General features: G+C 44.3%; 1 protein-coding gene across 9 annotated transcripts in view; it reads right to left on the reverse strand.

The window, feature by feature from the left end:
* Window positions 1–19,796, reverse strand: part of LOC116321354 (RNA binding protein fox-1 homolog 2-like) — a 41,557-nt gene that overhangs the window by 11,403 nt on the left and 10,358 nt on the right. For 7 of the 9 annotated variants that reach the window (XR_005613374.1, XR_005613372.1, XR_005613373.1 and 4 more), the window contains exons 3-6: window positions 6,012–6,218; window positions 2,968–3,138; window positions 2,418–2,471; window positions 2,189–2,281 (exon numbers count right to left, since the gene is read on the reverse strand). Coding sequence is in view for 5 of the 9 variants with exons in the window: in XM_039613333.1 (XP_039469267.1) it covers window positions 2,189–2,281; window positions 2,418–2,471; window positions 2,968–3,138; window positions 6,012–6,218 (525 nt within the window). In the remaining 4 variants the exon portion in view is untranslated. Of the gene's footprint in view, window positions 1–2,188; window positions 2,282–2,417; window positions 2,472–2,967; window positions 3,139–6,011; window positions 6,219–18,715; window positions 19,160–19,796 lie in introns of those variants that run through there. The other 2 variants (XM_031741177.2, XM_031741175.2) reach the window with 2 other exon arrangements.

Consider the following 19,796-nt stretch of genomic DNA (forward strand, 5'->3'; position numbering starts at 1 on the left):
AGGTTCTGTCAATCGACCAATCAAGCCTCCCTTAAGTAAGAGGAGTCCTTCATTTGGGTGTTGGGTGCATCGTTATTTATTCTTTTTAATTTCATTTGGACGGATGGGGTTGGGGGGAGGGGTCATTCAAAGATGATGCCATGTGTACACAACTTACCGTTGGCAGGGAAACGGCGTGAGGACACGCGAGCAGTTACCGTGGAGACTGACAACAACAACAACATACAAAAATCATCAGGGAAATAGAGAAAATATATGTAAGAAAGAAATGATGAACCAAAAAAAACAAAACAAAACAAAAAAAAGAGTAAACATAAACAAAACGAGGTAATGAAAAGCAACCCCCACCCTGTGGTAGAGAGGAAGTGATGTAACAGGTCACGTGTCAACAGTCACCTACAAGAATCAGCCACATCACAACAATCTAGCCTCTAAAAAAACAATTAAAAAAACAACAACAACAACAAAAAACCCTCTGCGAACAAATAAAAGAAACAGAACGGAAACAGAAAATGTCAGAAATCAAAATATAACTTGGGGAAGGAAACTACACGTTATAGTATTGTCCAGGTTATATTCAAATAACTGACAAAGTTATCACTCAAAGTCTAACTGATTCCCACTCTCTGGTGTTTGTGCTACCTGACTACATCCCAGGAGGGGGAAAATGGACAGAGAAATTTAGGTAGGAATGGACAGCAGAGATGAAGATGCATATGGGACACGAACTGGGAAAGACAGACAGACTGGCCGGGTGGTGGGAAAAAAATAGAGTGGAGAAGGATGGAGGACCAATGAAATAAAAGGACAGGAGAGGGGATGACTATTCTCTTCACTTGTTTGTTCTGTCTCCACCCTCCATATTTTTTATTTATTCATTTTTGAAAACATTCTCCACACCCACACACAAGAGACAGAGAAGAGAGCAGGACATTCAGGACCATGCAGAAGAGCTTTAGTAGCAAGTAGAAATAATTTTTAAAAAAGAAAAAAAAAAATCAAAAGCGTGATTTTAAAATCAAAAGAGCCAGAGCAAATGGCGAAAGCACGGTGTATTTGATCTCCCAGGCCATTTGCAACTGAAATCCGAGCTCATGCTGACGAATTAAAGGAAAAAAAGGAAAAATAAGTCACAAGAAAAAGCACTTCCATGAGATCTAGTGTTGTTTTTCAGGAGCGCTGGATGCAGGTGTGTGTGTGTGTGTGTGTGTGTGTATGTGTGTGTGTGTGTGTAAGACAACACGTCTCTTTTTATTTTTAACCGTTCATCTTGCACATCTGAGATTAAAGGGTGTTTTTTGTTATTTTTTTGTTGGCTTTTTTTTAAAAGCATCAGAAATGACACCACACTTCTCACAGCAGCCTTATTCCCAAAACTGCCCCCCTGAAAATGCCCCACCCCAACGCCCATCATGCATCAATCTCGTAAACACACCAAACGTAAAAAACTACGACTCAGTGGCAGCCGCGCAATTTCAAGTGAAAAGAGTGAAAAATCCTTGACAACATCTGAGCCAGTGCTCCATCCATGCAACATACAGTAGCCTCTTACACCAGCAGCAAGCACTTTTCTCCCCCCCCACCCAAGAGGAAAATAACTGAGAGGCTTTTAACTGCTCATCCAGTCATAAACACAACCATAAATCAAGAATGGCCACTCGTCATGATCATGGAAGAAGTGACGATGATGATGAGGATGATGGAAAAGGTGCAGGAAGACAGATTAAACAAAAATAATAGTAATTAAAAAAGAAGAAAAAAAAAATCATCCATGCTGTGACTGAAGCGGATATCATCAGCAATCGTGTCGTAGTGACTTCTCACCAGCCATGCCTGTTGTGTAGCCACTCCACCCAGCATGCTTTGCAAACCACACGACTTTTAAGGATCAAGGTGCAATGGGACAGCGCACGATATCGAGAAGAACGAGAACAGCATTAACGGCATGAACATCAACAGGAAGTGGCTTCGAAAGAGACGCCTTTGCGTGCGGCACCACTGCACCATGCTATAGTGAAGCCGAAGGGAGGAGGGGGGAGGGGGGGAGGGTTAAACAACAGCCATCCGGAAACCTTCTCTGGGCCAGAAGAATTAAGGTCACAGTTGGACATGGAGGGGACACAGAGGAGAAAATGGTCACTGTTGAAAAAGAAATTAAAAAAGGAAAAAGAGGCGAGCGTGCCGTTACCTCGATTTTACGTCCTTCCACCAGCGTGCCGTGGAGCTTCTCTCTGGCCCTCTCTGCATCTGCGCTCGACTCAAACGTAACAAAACCGAAGCCCTGCAAGAGGAGGGTAAAGAAACGACAAGGAGACGCAGGAGGAGGAGGAGAAGGAGATTGCAGTTAAGCTTTTTTTTCTTTTTTTTTGCTGCATTTTGAAATGCCTGACATGTTTTCTTTTTCCTCAGTGTCCTACCTTCGATCCCCTCTCGTTAAAAATGATCTCCACATCAAGGATTTTGCCAAATTGCTGAAACAAGAAACAGGAAAATAATGAATTAATTAATTAAAAAAAGAGGAGGAAAATGAAGAAGCTGAGCGAGCATGTAAGTCACACACACTGCTTCTCGCCACGGGGTGTCAGCACTGTTCAACCACGATGAGCTGGCACTGAGCCTACACTGGCTGCTTGGTCTTCTACCATATCTTCCTTTCCTCTGTTCTTTTCTCTGCACTGCATTTTAGAGCCGTTCCTCTTGCAAAACAGGAGGGAACCAGGCCAGATTATTACACTTCACTTTAGATAAGCTGCTGGAGAGCTGAAAATCTAAATAATCAAATAAGACAATGGATTCTGCTCAGCGAAAAACCAGCATGGCAAACCCTTGTTTTTATATAAACGTCACTAGAAGATAGCAAGGGGCTGCAGTCACTAGATGAGGGGGGTTTAGTTTAGAGGGGATTTTACTCTGTTACGTAACGATACACAGTGGAGGGGAAAAAAGGCAACGTTCTGGTCCGCTTACCCCAAACATCTGCCGTAGGTCAGGGTCTCGGAAGCGGAAGGGGATGTTAGATACGTGAAGGCGTTTGGGGGTCGCCTTGGAGTCCAAATCGTCTCCGGCGTTCCCCCCACCGCCTCCACCTCCCGAGCCAACCCCAGACTGGCCGTCAATCTGGGAGGACCCATCTGACTGCTTAGACACAAGGGTGCAAAAAGACAAACAGAGACAGACGAAAACAAAGAGGTCTTGTTAGGGTTGCGAAAAGACAATACGCAATGCACCATTAGCTGACAGACTGTCATCTGTCAGATTTGCACTGCAGTAGGCACTGCTCGCTGCTTCCATTAATCAGCTGATTATTGTGCTGATTAGTTCATTAATCAGCTTGCACAAATTATGGATTGAACAGGAAAAATGTCCACGCAATTTCAAAGTACTCGCTTTGCCTAGAAACAGGGAAAAAGCACAAAATATTGATTATGAAACATAATCGATATTTTGTGCTTTTTGCCTGTGAGAAGAACACAAAGACAACATTTTCCCCTTTCAAGAGACCTGGGAATTTTTGGCATGTTGATGGAACAGAGTCCAAAATTATAAAAGGGAAAATTAAAACAGCTGCAAAAATCTGTGAATTGACTCAAACAACCGACAGAACATAATAAATATATTTGTATTGCCGCTGGTTATAAGCAGCAATTTAAACGAATGAAAACCATGACTGTTTTCATTCACTGTAAATTTTATTTCATGTGACACTGTAGTATTTGATTTAAAAAATACATATGGCACAGTGCAAAAGTCTTGAGCCACCTCTCATTTCTTTATATTTTGCTTGAAAAATCTGAAAAGATTTGCAGTGATTTGTTGAAACACGTGCAAACATACATGCACTATGTATTATATAAGGCAACAGGAGAATTTGCACAATTACAGCAAGCTTAAAAGTCCAGTGTTGTTGTTCAACACAGCCTGAACTCTCTGAGGTCCGAGCTTTGGGGAGGCCAATCCATGACTGGTACAATTCCAGCGTGTTTTTCTATCCAGGTATGCTTTTGCTGTTGTTTGGGACCACTGTGATGCTAAAACGTGAAGCTGTTGCCAATTAAGATGCTTTCCAGATGATTATCAATGAGGATCAAACTCTGGCCTTACTTCTGATTTCATAATTTCATATTTCAGCAGTTTTAACGCGATCGCCAACTCCACTGGCTCAGAAGTATGACAGAGCCTCCAACGTGTTTTACAGATGGCTGTAGACACTCACTGCTGCACCTCCATCCTGACCTCCTCTCTACAAACTGACAACAATTTGTACCAAAAAATGTCAAATTTGGATTCATCACTGCATAAAATTTGTGGCAACAAGTATTTGTGTTGTCTGTGAGATCTTTACTGGATTTCTTATTTCTTAAGGACATGACTTTCTGTTTATCAGGTGTAGGTAGTTTTTTTTAGCCCTGCCACTTCTTGTCTCCTCCATTTGGCCAGTTTCCTCAGCATTTTAAGGACACGCTGCACACCCTGCTGAGGTATGCCAAGTTTTCCGCTAATAGCTCTTTGAGAATCACCTTGTTGGTGCAAAAATAAAATTTCAATTTCAAATTGTGTTATCGCTGGCATTTTTCACAGATTCAACTAAAGAAATGGGGAAAAAATTATGGGTCTTTGTGACAGACTGCTAGTAACGGTGCCAGAAGTGCAAAAGATATCATCTAAAATTGGCTCTTTGCTCAGTTGTCTGCTGTGTGGAGACACAACGCCGCTTCATATCTTGACTAAGGGTTTTTTTTATGCTTGAATTATTCATAAGTCAGTGTTAAGTTGCTTAACAAACAACAACAAGGGGGGGAAAAGCAAACATTACTCTAAAAATGAGAATCTTTAGGGACTGGAGTGAGTGGAAAAGCAGCCGATGTCCAAAGAAAAACTTCGAAAGACCTTCAGAAAATCTGGCTCCTATGAGGTGTGGGTCAAGACTTTTGCACAGTACTGTCATTCTCTGGTTTTGCAAAATTAGACACACAGTCCAAACTAAACATGTAGTTTCTCTCAGCTGCCCAATTTTAATATTTAAAGGATTTATTGTTATTGATGTTTAAATACCACCATCTGAAAAAAATGAAACCTGAATTTTTCACCTTTTTTCCACCTGAAAAAAACAGTGGATAAAAATTAACTGTGTGGTGACAAAACATTGCATATAACATTATATAAGTGGCGGCCATCAGCAGTAACACCCATGTCAAATTCCTGCTTTAAGCAAATTGTGTTTTCACACTTCTGTCATTTTTTAAAAAGTTGGGTAGGCAATGTTACCAACAGTCGTTCTTTGTGTGAGCGTTTAGCTGTGTGGGCTTTTGCATGTCAAAGTGCTCAAAGACAAACAAAGCAAAAAGAAGAGTGAAGATTGGGCTGTAATTTGCAAGTCGACCAGAGAAGAAAAACAAAAAAACCCTCCAAATAAATGTAGCTATTCCACCCTAACTGCTGGATGAGTTAAAGAAAAAAAAAAAAAGCTGTTTTCCTATCATAATGATAGAAAGCACTTAGAGAGTGAATTCCAAACCATGGCAAATGACCTGTTTTGCAATTTCAAAGAAACTGATCCAGAACTCTCCCACCGTTGCCTCCAAAACATTTAATGGGTTCTTTCTTTGCCCGCGCTCCACCTTTCCAGAGTTTCATGAAATACGGTTTGGTCGTTTTTACATAAACTTGCTGACAGACAGACAAAAGGCAGCCTTCACACACTCTCTCAGTGTTGTTTCTGCGACAGTGAAGTGGCCACAGAATCAGTTATGACAGGTGGAATTATTTGTGTTTGGAGGAACGATCGTAACACAGAGAGGTTTGCACATTTTAATTGGAGCGAGATAAAAACATAACAAAATCTGAAAATGTTACAGCTCAGTTAAAAAAAAACTTGAACTGTGGTCACAATTAGTAATGTGCTCCTATAATATTCTCATTTCAGTCTGTAACGTGTATCCCACTCACTAAGCGCCCTCTCAAGGCACAGCCTGGGTGTGGGCTGCCCACAGAGGAAGGAGGCCGGTACTCACTTGGGCACTGAGACTGTTAGCGGCGTTGGCTGCGCTATTCGCTGCTCCGCCGGCTTCCACGGGACCCTGGACGGCCCCTGCAGCATACAGGCTGCCCCCGTAATCCAGGGCCAGGCCGTTCTGGGGGGGCGGCGGTGGAGGAGGCGGGAAGGCAGAGAAAGGTGGGGGTACGAGTCCCTCCTGACCGCCAGCACTATCCTGAGAACCCTGTTGGAAGAAAAAGAGAGAAAAGTGAGGTGGGAGTGAGAACTAAAGTGGTCAGCTGGTGAAATACCACGGTATCTTTTACTAAGAGCATCACCCGACCACACAGAGACCACTTCCCCAAGAGCGTCAGTCTAAAAGTCATACAGGCATGGATATTATATTTCCATTTTCCTGTGTGTATATGTGTGTGTGTGTGTGTGTGTGCGCATGTATCTAACCCCCCACCCCCACCCCACCCCCCAACCATTAAATATTCACTGCTGCCACATCTATTATTGAGGGTCAGATGCCTCCATGCTCAGTGTGTTGCACAATGATGAGTGTCTAATGCCTGCACGCACACTTACAAACGCCTCTGCACACAAACCACCTTTGACACGCAAACACCCACACACCTAAACGCTCACACAAAGACCAACTGTTTGCAAGGAAGCCGGCCCAAGTACTTCGTACATATTATCCCCCCCACCCCCAAGAAGATGCATGTGTAAGATGCCAAAATTCGAGCTTGTAGGAGAACAACACAGGCGTCCATAAACACATGGTGGAGACACATAAACATGGCAGAGGCATTAACACAACACACACACGCACGCACACACATTCCTTACTGCTGGCAGTGGGGTATGGATACCCTAAATGGTAACAGAGAGGCAGCAGGGATGGGAGAGGATGGGGGCGGGCTGGGGGATTTGAAGATAAAAGGTGATGACAGATTCAAGAGACGAGGCCCGATCCATAGCTGCAAAGGATTACTCAAACTTCACCAGATTTCTAATTCCAATAACTGCAGTGTTTGGTCATTTTATTAAAGACTATAAAAACACTACGATGGTTTTCTGGTTCAGAGAGGGATGCTTTAAATGCTAATGTCAGCATGCTTTAAGAAAAAATAAATAGATAAATCAGGACATTGTCTGAGTTTGTCCTTTTTCACAAAAAGTACCACAAAGCATGAAACGGTCTACTTACGACGTGTTCACACTACCAGAAACAGATTGCCTGGATGAGACGTGCAAAAGGCAGTAAGCGGCACCCCCTCACTTATTGTAGCTGTGAACGCAGTGGACGATTAGCGGAGCGATTTGCACACCGGCACAATCTGACCTCTCACATGCTGGTAGATGAGCTGACATCCAAAGTGACTGCACTGGAGATTTGCTCACTGCCATAACACCTTTGTCAGGTGATGTAAGAAATGCTAAGGGTTGCAGAGAAAGTGTAAAAACAGTTAAAAGCAACAAAGTTAACATACTGACATTTAGCAGGTATAAAGCATTCACCATATGCATCTTCCTGCTAAAAGGGAGTTTTTCCTTCCCACTGTTGCCAAGTGCTTGCTGATAGTTTGTTGCCTGATCGTTTTTCTGTATTATTGTAGGGTCCTTACTAGGGATGCACCGATACCGATACTGGTATCGGGTATCGGGGCCGATACTGTAAAATGTGTCCGTACTCGTACTCGTAAAAGTTAACCGATACCATGAACCGATACTAATGTAGCCCGAATTTGGGAGTAGATACTCATAATTCCCATGGACTTGAACGCCACGGTAACATAAGGTGTTCACGGTTATGTGATGTAACTGTACCCTGAATTTAATTTGCCCTGTAATATGTCACAAGGTAAATACAGGTAATTAGAGCAATCAAACTGTTATGTTAATCATAAAAGTATTATTTTATGGTATGTAACTCTGAAGGGAGTTAAAATATTGTTCAGAGTTCTAATTTTCTGGAGGCCCGTGAAGGTAGCATAAAACGGACCTGTGTATCTGTTGCAATGGAGGAGGAGAAGAGAACGGCATGGAGAGATGCACGAGGTTAGCTGAACCAAAGTGAGAGACTCGGCTAGTTTTACTGAGATTAACTAGCACAAAAGAGTGTGTAACTAGAAAGCTAACCGTGTGGGAGCTTCGCAACAGAGTGTGGGTGAAGTGACTTTTTGTTTCAACGGTCGCACCACCGTGGAAAACTGTGTTTCCAGCTACGATCGCCGAGGCTAAAGGCTAGCCCGGACTGCTTGGCTGCACCACGGAGGCAGCCGCTATGGACTGTCGGAGAGCTGGACAGTGACGGGCTAACGCGCTGTAGCAGAGACAGCATCGGGTCCGCAGGGAGTGGATTAAGTGTGGGACTGGTGAACGGCGACTCACCGAGCAACGGAACTGTAAGTCAGACTTTTGTGCTCTTACTGGGGAGAAGAGGATTTTTCTCCATCGTCCAGCGTGAGCAGCAAACAGGCCTGCAACAAGTGTGAATGTGTGTGTGTGGGGCCCATGTGTGAATATTGTATGTTCAGTGGAGTTATATAACGTGTTTTGGAGTGTATATTAGTGAGTAACTTACCAAAAGGTGATAACATAAGTTGGGTTGTTTAATATAATTTGAAAGGGAATTATTTCATTTATACAGTGTATTTCATTTGGTTAAGGAATTGGAATATCATTTGAGTTTAAAAAGGGATGTGTTGTACAGTATTTGTCTCTGCCCTCACGCTCAGTAAACGCTTCGCTTGTGTTAAAGAGTTGTCTGGGGTCGTTTCTTTACTACTGGTTAAGTTTAACTTGTGTGTGGTAGAAGTATCGGATTTTGTACTCGGTATCGGCAAGTACTCAGATCCAAGTATCGGTATCGGATCGGTTTGAAAAAATTGGTATCGTTGCATCCCTAGTCCTTACCCTCCAATATAAAGTGCATTGAGGCAACTGTTGCTGTGATTTGGCGCTATACAAATCCAACCGAATGGAATCAAATCTTTAGTGCCAAGATTCATCTACTGGGGACCAGGAATGTACATAACTATTGTGGTAATGCATCCAAGTGGTTGCAGAGATCACACTGATTGCCCAAAATCCAGTTGACCATCATCATTAACCTGGCGTGAGCCACGTTAGCATGTTAGCCCTGATTTAAAAAAAAACAAAAACAAAACAAAACTCTACCAACTCTCAATATTTTTTTCACCACACCTGATACGCAAGACACATATGACATTAAAATGTACCAGAAAATGAGAACTAAACAGCCTGATACCGACACCAGATAAAAAAGAAACATAAAAACTAAGTTATACATTTATAAATCACAATAGATACAAATGATGACGATATCTAGAAACCCAGTGTAGCACCCATTGTGTAGCCTTTTTTGTTCGGCCTATTCTCCTTTGCTGCGTCTTTCTAATCTCTTTGTTCTTCTCATTTGACTGTAACAACTAATTACTACAATCATCATCATCATTGCTTTATTAGGAATAGTACTAATGTAACACAGACTCGCAAAGACAGTAATACAATAATTAATTAGTAAAAGAAGTTACAATGTCGCCCCCCCATCGGCATTATATCACTTCTAAATAGACTCCGTTGAGCCTACCTGACATCTGCTTGGCTATACTCACTTCAAGTGGTTGTGTGAGTGAGAGTGTGTGTGTGTGTGTGTGTGTGTGTGTGTGTGTGTGTGTGTGAGTGACAGGCTGCAGCGATGCCCATCTGAGCTGCACAATAGATCACTGTCCCTTTGGGAGTGTTAGAAGTGTGTGGGAGGGTGAGTATGTACGTATGTGTGTGTGTGTGTGTGTGTGTGTTTGTGTGTGCGTTTGCGAGCATGCCATCTGTCTCCCAGCTTTTGACCTTTCTCAGCGTCACACCTGTGACACTGTAGTCCGGCCCCTCGACTCAGTAACAAACCGGGGGATGCACGCGGTCGACACGGATCACATCGATATTGTGACACGAGAACAGCTTCAGCTGAGCTGCTCCCAGCGAGCAGTGAGAGAGAAACTCTGCTGTGTAACAAGCAGACAAACTAAAGCAAATAAAGCTGGAATTTGTTAGCTAAACTTAAGTATTTTTTCTATTGGATAAATCCTAACTCTAAATACAGAACATAGAGTTGTGTACATTTACTATAAACATCAATCTAATGATTTCTTCCTGGACTACTTTTTTAAGACATTTTATTAGTCAGAAGCATCGTCCTTGAAATGCTTTGTTATTAAAAGGAAAATGCCGCCCATCACATTTCAAAGAAATTCGTTCCTGTATGTACCTATACACAACCTTAATGGATTGAGTCAGACAGCATTGGTCAGGACACTCCTACGAAGTTAAAACCAAGTATCAGAATGAGGAGGAAAGGTGATTTAGGTGACTTTGAAAGTGGCATGGCTGTTGGTGCCAGACAGGCTGGTTTGACAAACTGCTGATCTACTGAGATTTTCACACGCAGCCATCTCCAGGGTTTACAGAGAACAGGGGGGGGGGGGGGAATCCAGTGAGTGGCAGTTCTCTGGGCGAAAATGCATTGTTGACTGGAGAGGCCAGAGACAAACAGCCAGAGTGGTTTGAGCTTACAGAAACGTGGCAGCAACTCAAATAACCACCAATATGCAGATGAGCATCGGTGAACACACAGCACAAAGAATATGGAAGCAGATGGCCCACAGCAGAAGACGACCACACCGGGTGCCGCTCCTGTCATCTCGGAACAGGAAATTGAGTGGCACGGGTTCACTAAAAATTGGGACAAAACGTTGCCTGGTCGCGATGAATCTCGATTTGTGGTGCAGCACTCAGACGGACGGGTCAGGATTTGGCATAAACAACACGAAAGCACGGATCCATCCTGCTTTGTATCGACGATTCAGGTTGGTGGTGTAATTGTGTTGCAGATGTTTTTTTTTATGGTACACTTTGAACCCCATGCTGTTTGTGATCATGCCCATTCCTTTATAATGACAGTGTACCCATCTTCAAATGGCTATTTTCAGCAGGAGAATGGGCTCAGTGGTATCTTCAGTATACTCCACAGTCTCCACATCTCAATCCAATCGAGCACCCTTGAGATGTGGGGGAACGGGCAAAAGGAGAAAAAAAAAAAGAAAAATCGCTTCATGAGCTGCACGATTCCTTCATGCCAGCGAGGACCAAAATCTCAGAGGAATGTTTCCAGCACCTCGCTGAATCAATGCCACAAAGAATTGATGCAGCTCTAAAAGCAAAACGGGGTCTAAAACTTAAGAATAATCATGTCTGATATACCGGAACTCACAAGTCGGTAAGTAAATGAGTAAAGTTCATTTTTATAGCGCTTTTTGAGACAAGGAATGGTCAATAAATTGCTTTACAGAGGTAATTTAATCAAATCCAGCCCACGCCAAAGGCAAAGTGGACACACATGAATGAAGAAAAACAACACAGTGCCTGTTTGAACACATGAGTTTTAAGCTGTTTTAAGTCAATCTAATCATTTACAAGAAGATTCCTGGTGCAGAAAATTCTTTGCATCGTAGCTATACTTGTCTTTCCTGCCGACGTGAGGCGAAAAGGAGACAGAACCAGACGCTTTAAGAGGAATGCTTTGAACTCGTCCGTTAAAGGCTGCAGCCGCGTTCTGCCTTTTGTGATTTCAGGAGTGTAATTACAAACAAAAATCCCGCCATCTCCCTGGCTCTCGCTCACTGATAACGGGCACTAAAATGCATGTTTATCGCTCGTCTCAACACAGAGCCTTGCCCCGAAGCGCCGTTGCCACACCATTTCGCCGCACGCACACATCCCCACAGCCCGCCTGGCAGGTGAAGAGTCACCACCTCGGGCAGAACAGAAACCGCGATCCTCATCTTCAGTGGCTGCCACTTGAGCAATACAGCCACCAGATTACTGACCACAGTGTCCAAGTTTAACTTCATTCACGTTTTCAGATAGCAGCTGTGTCCGCTCATCTAAACTCTGCAGCTGTATGAACCTCTTCCAATCTCGCCCACAAGCACCCAAATTAAGATTTTGATACAAGATAGCGCCCCTCAACATCCTCGCCTCCGTGTCCTAAGTTTCACGTCGCAGCGCAAACACCTTACACCTTGGCGAGCCGTGCTTGTGATTTGCACAGATTGTTCCTGTGATTATTATAACCTGCCAGGGTTTGAGGATGCATGCTTTTAGAGGTGCGGGTTTGCAAAATCTCAGCTCTTCCAAGTTCCCAGAATAAAGAAAGAGAAATGAACTGCTGCATCTCTTTTCCTGCATTACTCCACCCTCTCATTAATTTGGTTTCTGTTATTAGCCATTATGATTTTATGCTCCAATTAGTGAACAAAACATGCATTTTTCTCCTTGTTGTGGGGAAAAAGAAACAACACTGTTACATCACTGGTGGTAATAATGTGAACATTAGCTGCAATCCTCTGATGAGAGATCCTGAATTCATTACATTTGCTCAATTCAGAGATGCAAAAAAAAAAAAAAAAGGAGAGAGAGCAGAGACGTGGAAATTAGCTAGTTTAGATCAAGCTTTTAACTGCAGCTGGGAAAAAAAACAGACATGTTAAGTGACACGCTGAATGACCTCACTTTGCATAAACCCATCCTAGATTAAATGCATTTGCGGAGGTGAATATGATAGTAGGTGGGGCGAGCAATTCTGGGTCAACAGGTAGGAGCTAACCTGGGTGGCAAACAGAAAGAGAAACTAGACCCGCTCCCGTGTCTTCCCTCGAAAGGGAAAGCTGATCACCCCAGATTGGGTGAAGTGGTGAAACGGGAAAAGCGGAAAGGGGACAATAGGCTGGCAATATTTTGTGGCAATGAGGGAAACCTTTTAACTGTTTCAGCTGTTATTAAATGGGGTGCCATTAAATTTTAATGATCTCTTTCACTTTTGATCTAGTGGCATCACCGCATCATAATGCAGTTCTGTGCTGACTGCCAAATATTTGCTATTTTGCTAACAGGCTAAATTAAAAACGGTGAAAACGGTAAACGTTACGCGTGTTACCATGTCGTCAGTCAGAGAACGTACTGGCTTGTCTTCTGCTCTGATGACCCGGGCCAAGACTTCCTCTTCCATCTGGCAGTCATTGTTTGAGATACATTTTTAAAACTAATTAAAAACAAAATTGGCATTAGATGATAGCTGGTGGTTTGGAGGCTGCATTTTCAAAAATGCAGTCTCTCTTGTGCCTTTCATTGGGACCGTTTACCTGCATGCAAACAAAGCCTGCTCGAAAGCGACTGTTTGTGTTCCAACTAGTGTTAACCGCACTACAAACGGAAACCAGAAGGCTTCCCGCTCCACTTCCCAAAAGATTCTGCATATTCATATAAGTAAAAAGCAAAGGTTAAAATAAAATGAGCAGATATTTGTTTATAAATATCGCCATGTTATTAACGCTGAGCTCAAAGCACCTCCACACCTCCCCTCCCACCTTCAGATGCTTTTCCACCATCCAACAAGCCGCACTGAGTGAATACACTGACAGCTCTGCTTTTATTTAAAGTCTAAAGCTATCATTTATGTTATATTTCTATCTTACTGCAAATTAAAGGCCTTCAATGAAATGAATAAAAAAAACTTGAAAATTAACATATAAGCAAAAAAAGGTCAAAAGGAAGATTTTTTTTTTTTTTAAACTGAGGGATCCCCCTGCTGCAGAGGCTTACATCAATAAATGCAGTAAAAGTCTATCTTTTGTCCAATTTGATGGGAAAACCACCCTCCTACTGTTCATCACCGCTTTACTGCTGTCGTACTTGAGTCCCAACATTGATGACTCATGACACATCTCACTCGACTACAGATGAGTCAGTCTTGGACTTGACAAGTTGTGATGCAACTTAGACAGAATGATAGTGACTTGGATGTTAATAGCGCACGCTTTAAGCCTCAATTTCTGACTGCAGCAATATACATATGTAATTTCAGCAGCACAAACCACTGACTGGAGGCATGAACCAGGAGGCAGATTTAGAGATGACGACTTCAATTCTTTGATCTGTTTTTCTAAAAGGAGGAGAAACAAACTCCTGTGAGCCTCACCAGCTCCCTCGCAGGTTTTCTATACCAACCCTGAATCAGCTGTATCATCGATATCAAAGATACTGGAACCAGTTCATTTCAGAGACCAGTTGACGAATGTCACCAATGACAAAGAAATAGATCTGCAAATATGCAGGATTCATCATCAGCACAGCATAAAAACACATTAAGAATGCATTAATGTAGCAATCTCTATGAACCTTTTAATTCCTAAGAGACTGATCAATGAGGAAGCATTTGTTCATTGATAAGCAAACAGTCGCACCTATGGAACAAATGAGTTAGCAGCCAATATTGGACAGATCATCTGAATAATTCTGGTTGAGGATGATTGTGGTGCAGCTATAATCACTAAAAAACAAAGAAAAACCAAAGTAAAGGTAGTTTTAAGCCTGAATACAAACTAATGTCCAAAGTCAGGTGGTGAACAAGATCTCTCTGGATCTGAGTATTAATAAAAATCAACAGTTTTCACATACAGTTGCTGTCACGTGCCTCTTGTCCCTATCAGGCTAAATAATCTAAACTTTAAGGCAAATTCAAGAAAACGGTGAATGAATGAGCTGTGCTGAAATAAATGTATTAGTGCAAACTTACTGGCTCCAGTCTCCACTGGTAGTTTTGAAAATAAATTTCAAGATCAACTCTGATTCACATTTCTAGCTCCTCTGGATGAAAATTCCCTGTGTTGAATTATATTGGCGATGGCTTTTTTTTTTTTTTTTTTAGCTCTTAGCAAGGAATACTGGGAGCTTTTTCTGAGACTGAAAATAAGAAATTTGTGGTTAGAGTCGGAGTCTCTTTAAGGTATTTTCTGACACAGACCCCCGATCACAACTCTGTCGGTTCTTCTCTTCTCCTCATTGTTGTTGCTCATGCACAGACTACAGCCTCGCAGGAGAATGGACAACCCCGGCTGTTGCCGCTCCTTCTGCCAGACCCAAAATAGAAGCGGGAATGCAAGCCAAAAACAACCTTGTATTTGTGTTTGACGATTGGCCTTTTCAGAGGAGATCCATTTTTGCAGCATCTCAACGGGCCTCTCTATACCTGATGCACTGTGTTAACAACCCCGTATCTCCAAAAACAGTATGTGCCCCCCTCCTCGTCTCCCTCCCCTCCCTCCGTAAGGCTTTGGGGCCTTTTGCTGACTGCGAGTGGCCTTTGTGATTCGAATCAGGATAAAAGCATCTACTGAATAAATGCACACAGATAGCAGGATAAGAGGAGGAACACAAAGGCAGAGGAGGAGGGCATTCTTGGAGAAGTGCTGCCCTGTGCACAAGCAAACTGTAGGCTGTTCATTTGTGTCAGCACTCAAGGTTTGTGTACATTTTGTTTGTGTGCATGTCTTGCGCTTGTCTCGGTGTACGCTCCCGGTGTTTTAAGGGATTTTAAGGGTTGTGAAAGTGCACGCGTTGGCCAGGCAAAGCCAGTGACTCAGAGCGGTAGCTGTAGCTGGCTTACTTTCGGGTCAGTTAGCAGCAGCAAGTGTGTCTGAGGAGGCATGTTATAAAATGTGCCCGTCTGCGGCAGTCTCACTACGCTACTCAAGGAGACAAGGAGGAGAGCAAAGGAGAGAGGAGAGGAAGTGTGGTTAAAAGCTAACTGGGGCATCGGTGGGTCATTTCACATGAATAATGACGTTTCAGAATCTTACTTTCTCTGGCTTCCGGCCATAACGCTATCGCCTAAATCAACAGACTTGACTATGGAAAACGTGATTCATGTTGTTAGCAGCAGCTCGTATTTGGCTCAATAATCGGATTAAGTGGTGAAGTTCGGTGTTCAGCTCAGATCTTGGCTTCCGAGTCTGCGCTGCTGTTACCCAAGCTGCAAACAGCTGGAGAAACGTTTTACAACATGCCTGTGGCATACCGATGAGCCAGGAGACACCCTCTTGTTAAATTATTCCATCCAACATCAACCCCTCCTCCATCAGTTCCCCCCTCCTCCCTTCCCTCGCTCTTCCTCTCTGCTGCTGTTCTCCCTTTCCTCCCACTCTCTCTGCTGTGCGCTTCACTTCTTTACGCTTCATAAAATCCAGACGGGACCCTCGCATACGTCCCGCCCCCACACATGTCAATCAAGCTCATTTGCCTCATAGCAACAGGATATCAGAGCGATCCAGGCTCCTCCTTCCATTCTCTCCTCCATCTCCTTATAGGGTAACATGTGTGCTTGTCAAACAAACCCCTCCTAATCCACCCCCATCCTTTTCCTTGTAGGGTCTCCCCTTCCTCGCACGCCATTTCTGGGAGACTCCCCAGCCTCATACATGTGCACAGGAACATGCATTCGCGCGTGCACGCATGCACACACACACACAACCCCGACTTTCCCCTGTCATCTCCTCAGTAGCTGCATAAACGGTCCGTTCAGCACCACTGCGGCATTTTATGAAAGATAAACACCCGAAAACAAAAAGGATGATGACATTATTTGTTCACATTTATTCCACATTAGAATCCACACGCCATCGAGACAAACACACAGGCAGGTGAGCATACAAACCTGCAGACAGATATGTATTTACCCAACATGAATACGCCTCTTTCAATACATTAGACATGACCCTGAAACTAGTTTGTCCTGTTTGACGCTCAGAGAGGGCTCTGCACTAATCGCCTGGTTGTCCAGTGTGGTTTAAAAACATACGCAAGCCAGCTGTAGGACAGTGTTGTCACTGTCAACTGCACCGCCTAAAGAGTCAGGAAGGGCAACCCCTGTCTTTTTCTTTTTTTTGTTAAAGCTGCACTGATGCCTCACGCTGAGCACTTTTAGAGCAGTTAAGGGAAGCACACAGCTGGAGGAGGAGGAGGCCCGCTCAAGATTTACCCCCGTCCAGAAAGGTGTTTACATCACAAAAGGTTTCCCATCAACATTTTCCTCATGCCTCGAACCACCTAACAATCAGCGCAAAATGAGTGACTCATCCAAGTTGCCACGGCAACACGGTTCATCGGGATCAGTTAACGACCACCATTGTTACCCCTGCAAAGAATCAATAACAAGATTTGGGAGGTGGAGGCGTGCGAGTGTGTGGGGGGGTGAATCCTCACGACCCGTTTACAGTTTGTGCAAGCCTGGCAGGCTGCGCATAGCTTTTGCAGCAGGTAGGCGTCTCTCCCTTGCCTCAGGGCACACGCTTAGGTGGGGCTTGAGAAAATATTTCTTCTGCACCCGATCTGCCGCTCTCAACTCTCTCGCAGGAGAAAGAGCCGAAATTTTTTTTAAATATATTTAATTATATAAAATTAGCAAAAGCAGAGCCATCAAGGAGCTGATAAATTACCCCCGCTGTAAACAAACTCGGAACACTCACATATGGACATAACTGCAAAGTCAGCTTTACACACTGAAATTGCGTCACTGAGCAAACTAGCCGCCTCTAGTTGACCTACAATATGTGATTTCCATACTGCTCGCCCGTGTCTGTTCTGCTCCCTCACCTATGAGCTTCCTTGACTGCGGTGGGGAAGCGTGGGGTGTCCCATCACCCTAAAAAAATTTTAAAAAAATCTTCTCCTCATGCTCCCATTCCTTGTCTCCCTCTCTCCCTTCAAACCCCATCCCCCTCTCTTCCAGGGGCTCTTAAAGGAAAACATTGAGATAACAGCTGCCAGGGCCCCGGGGAGAGCGAGAGAAGGGAGAAAAGAGGTCAAACAGTAAAGAGAGCAGGAATCCAAGGTACAGCTGAAAGAGAAGCACACACACACTCATACTGACTCACACCAATTGAAATGTAATGATATGAACATGACACTTCATGCACCAACTTTGCAGCCCACTGTGTGCTCGAGCTTGTGTGTGTGTTTGCGAAATGTGTGACACAGAAATTACAGTGAGGAGGTGTTGTTAGCTGAATAGATGCAGAAGGGAGGACGAGAGAGAAAGAACGAGCAATAAAAAAAGGAAAAGGAAAAAAAAACACAAGGGCAGGGACAACTGTTCTGTGGACACCTGTCCCTTTCGCTCACAGGCTGGAGCGATGTACAGAGACAGCTGCAGGGCCAATAAAGAAGAAAGAGTTTTTCACTTACCTCTCCTCCCCCCCTCCAATTCCCTCTCTGTTTCCACTCTCCCGCTTCAGATATATCGAAATAGTTGACTAGCAGAAACAGCGCTACTGAACCGCTACATCCAGCTGACACGCTGTACTGTATGCTCACATAAGATTCTCCTGACCATACATAATACATGGCAGAGCGCAGTTTCTGGCAGTGGCAGCCCTTGATGTTCAAACTGCGTGCACTTCTAGCTCTTGGCAGGGTTGGGGGGGGGGACAGATGCCACAATAACAGCGTACAATAACACGCTGCCGCTCGTGCGGCTCGGCATAACGAATCATAATTGTGGAGATACGATCTCCAGCCTGTATCTCGCTGTCATCAACGCCTGCTACACTACTTCCAGTGTTTATATCCCACTCGTAGCAAGTAGCTGCCGAGTCCTGACAAGAGCCCGAAACGCTCTCTGACTGGACCCGCTCTAGCGATCGGGTCAAGTAGACTCCTTGTCTGTTAGTAGTTAATTAACATTTAATGCTCGATGACAGCGACAGCCCGCTCTGATGCCGTTCCGTGTACGGCCGAGCCCGAGCGCCGACGGAGAGATGCAGCGGCCGTGCACGCAGGCGGAGGAGGATATGAAAAGATACGGGGATAAACACTCACCGACAGCACGTTAGGATAGTACAGTCCCATCATCGTATTCTGTGCAACAACTCAAACTGTCGTCGCTCCTCTCTCCTCTCTCTCCTTTCCTCTTCTCACGCTGCCTCGCTTTCTCTCCCTCGCCGAGCCTGTGTCACCTCACCAGCTCAGTCTCTCTTGTCTGTCTCACAGATTCAAAATCTCCCTCTCTCTGCCCCCGCTCGCTCTGTCTGCCCTGCCAATCCCCTCCCCACCTCCTCCTCCTCCTCCTCTGCTGGCTTCTGTCCCTGTCACTCTCCCTCACTTGCTTACTTTTCTTTTCTTTCAACCCCCCCCTTCCCCTCTCTCTCTCTCTCTCTCTCTCTCTCCCCGACTCCCACTCAGTCTTTTCTTTCCCTCTCCCACTCGCTCCTTTGCTTTCCCTCTACCCCCAGCCTTCTGTTTTGCTGCTGTGCCCTTGCCTGCTCATCTCTTCTGTCTCTTCTCCGGTCCTCCTCCTCTCCTCCTATCTCACCCAGATAGCCTGACGCCTCCCCCTTCCTACTTCTCTGCCTCTGTCACACCTGCAAACTTTCCCCTCCCCTCTGCTTTCCTCTCATGTCGCAGTCCTCCTCTCCTCTTCTCTCCTCACTCTCTCTCTCCTTCTGTTCTCTTTCTCCATGTAGGTGAGTTAACTGGGGCTGCTGGCACCACTGGGAGAGAGCAATAGACGACTTTTCTTCTCTCTCTCTCTCTCTCCCCCTCTCTCTCAGACACGCACCTTGTTACGCAAATGAGCCGGTAATTTTACACATCAGTCATTTTTTTCTGCAAAAGTCACGACTGCAACGATACTAGGTCATACCGAGCAGCGTTTTTCATAACACCGCCAACATGGCCCAAGTCTGGCTGTTATCACATTCAACTTAGAGCTGTGTCGGACGATATTTCTATAAAAACAAGGAGGATGAAGCCACGGCGGTGTAAGCTCTGCAGCTCCCCTTAGGTTTACAGAGCATTTTAGCATCTTTTAGATCATTGTTTTGGCTTCGCGCTCGCTGCATTTTTAAAAATATGTTTCAACCTGGTTTCAAACATCAAAAAGCTCCCAAACCCCCACGGT

Source organism: Oreochromis aureus, linkage group 6 (genome assembly GCF_013358895.1).
Source record: "Oreochromis aureus strain Israel breed Guangdong linkage group 6, ZZ_aureus, whole genome shotgun sequence".
NCBI lineage: Eukaryota > Metazoa > Chordata > Actinopteri > Cichliformes > Cichlidae > Oreochromis > Oreochromis aureus.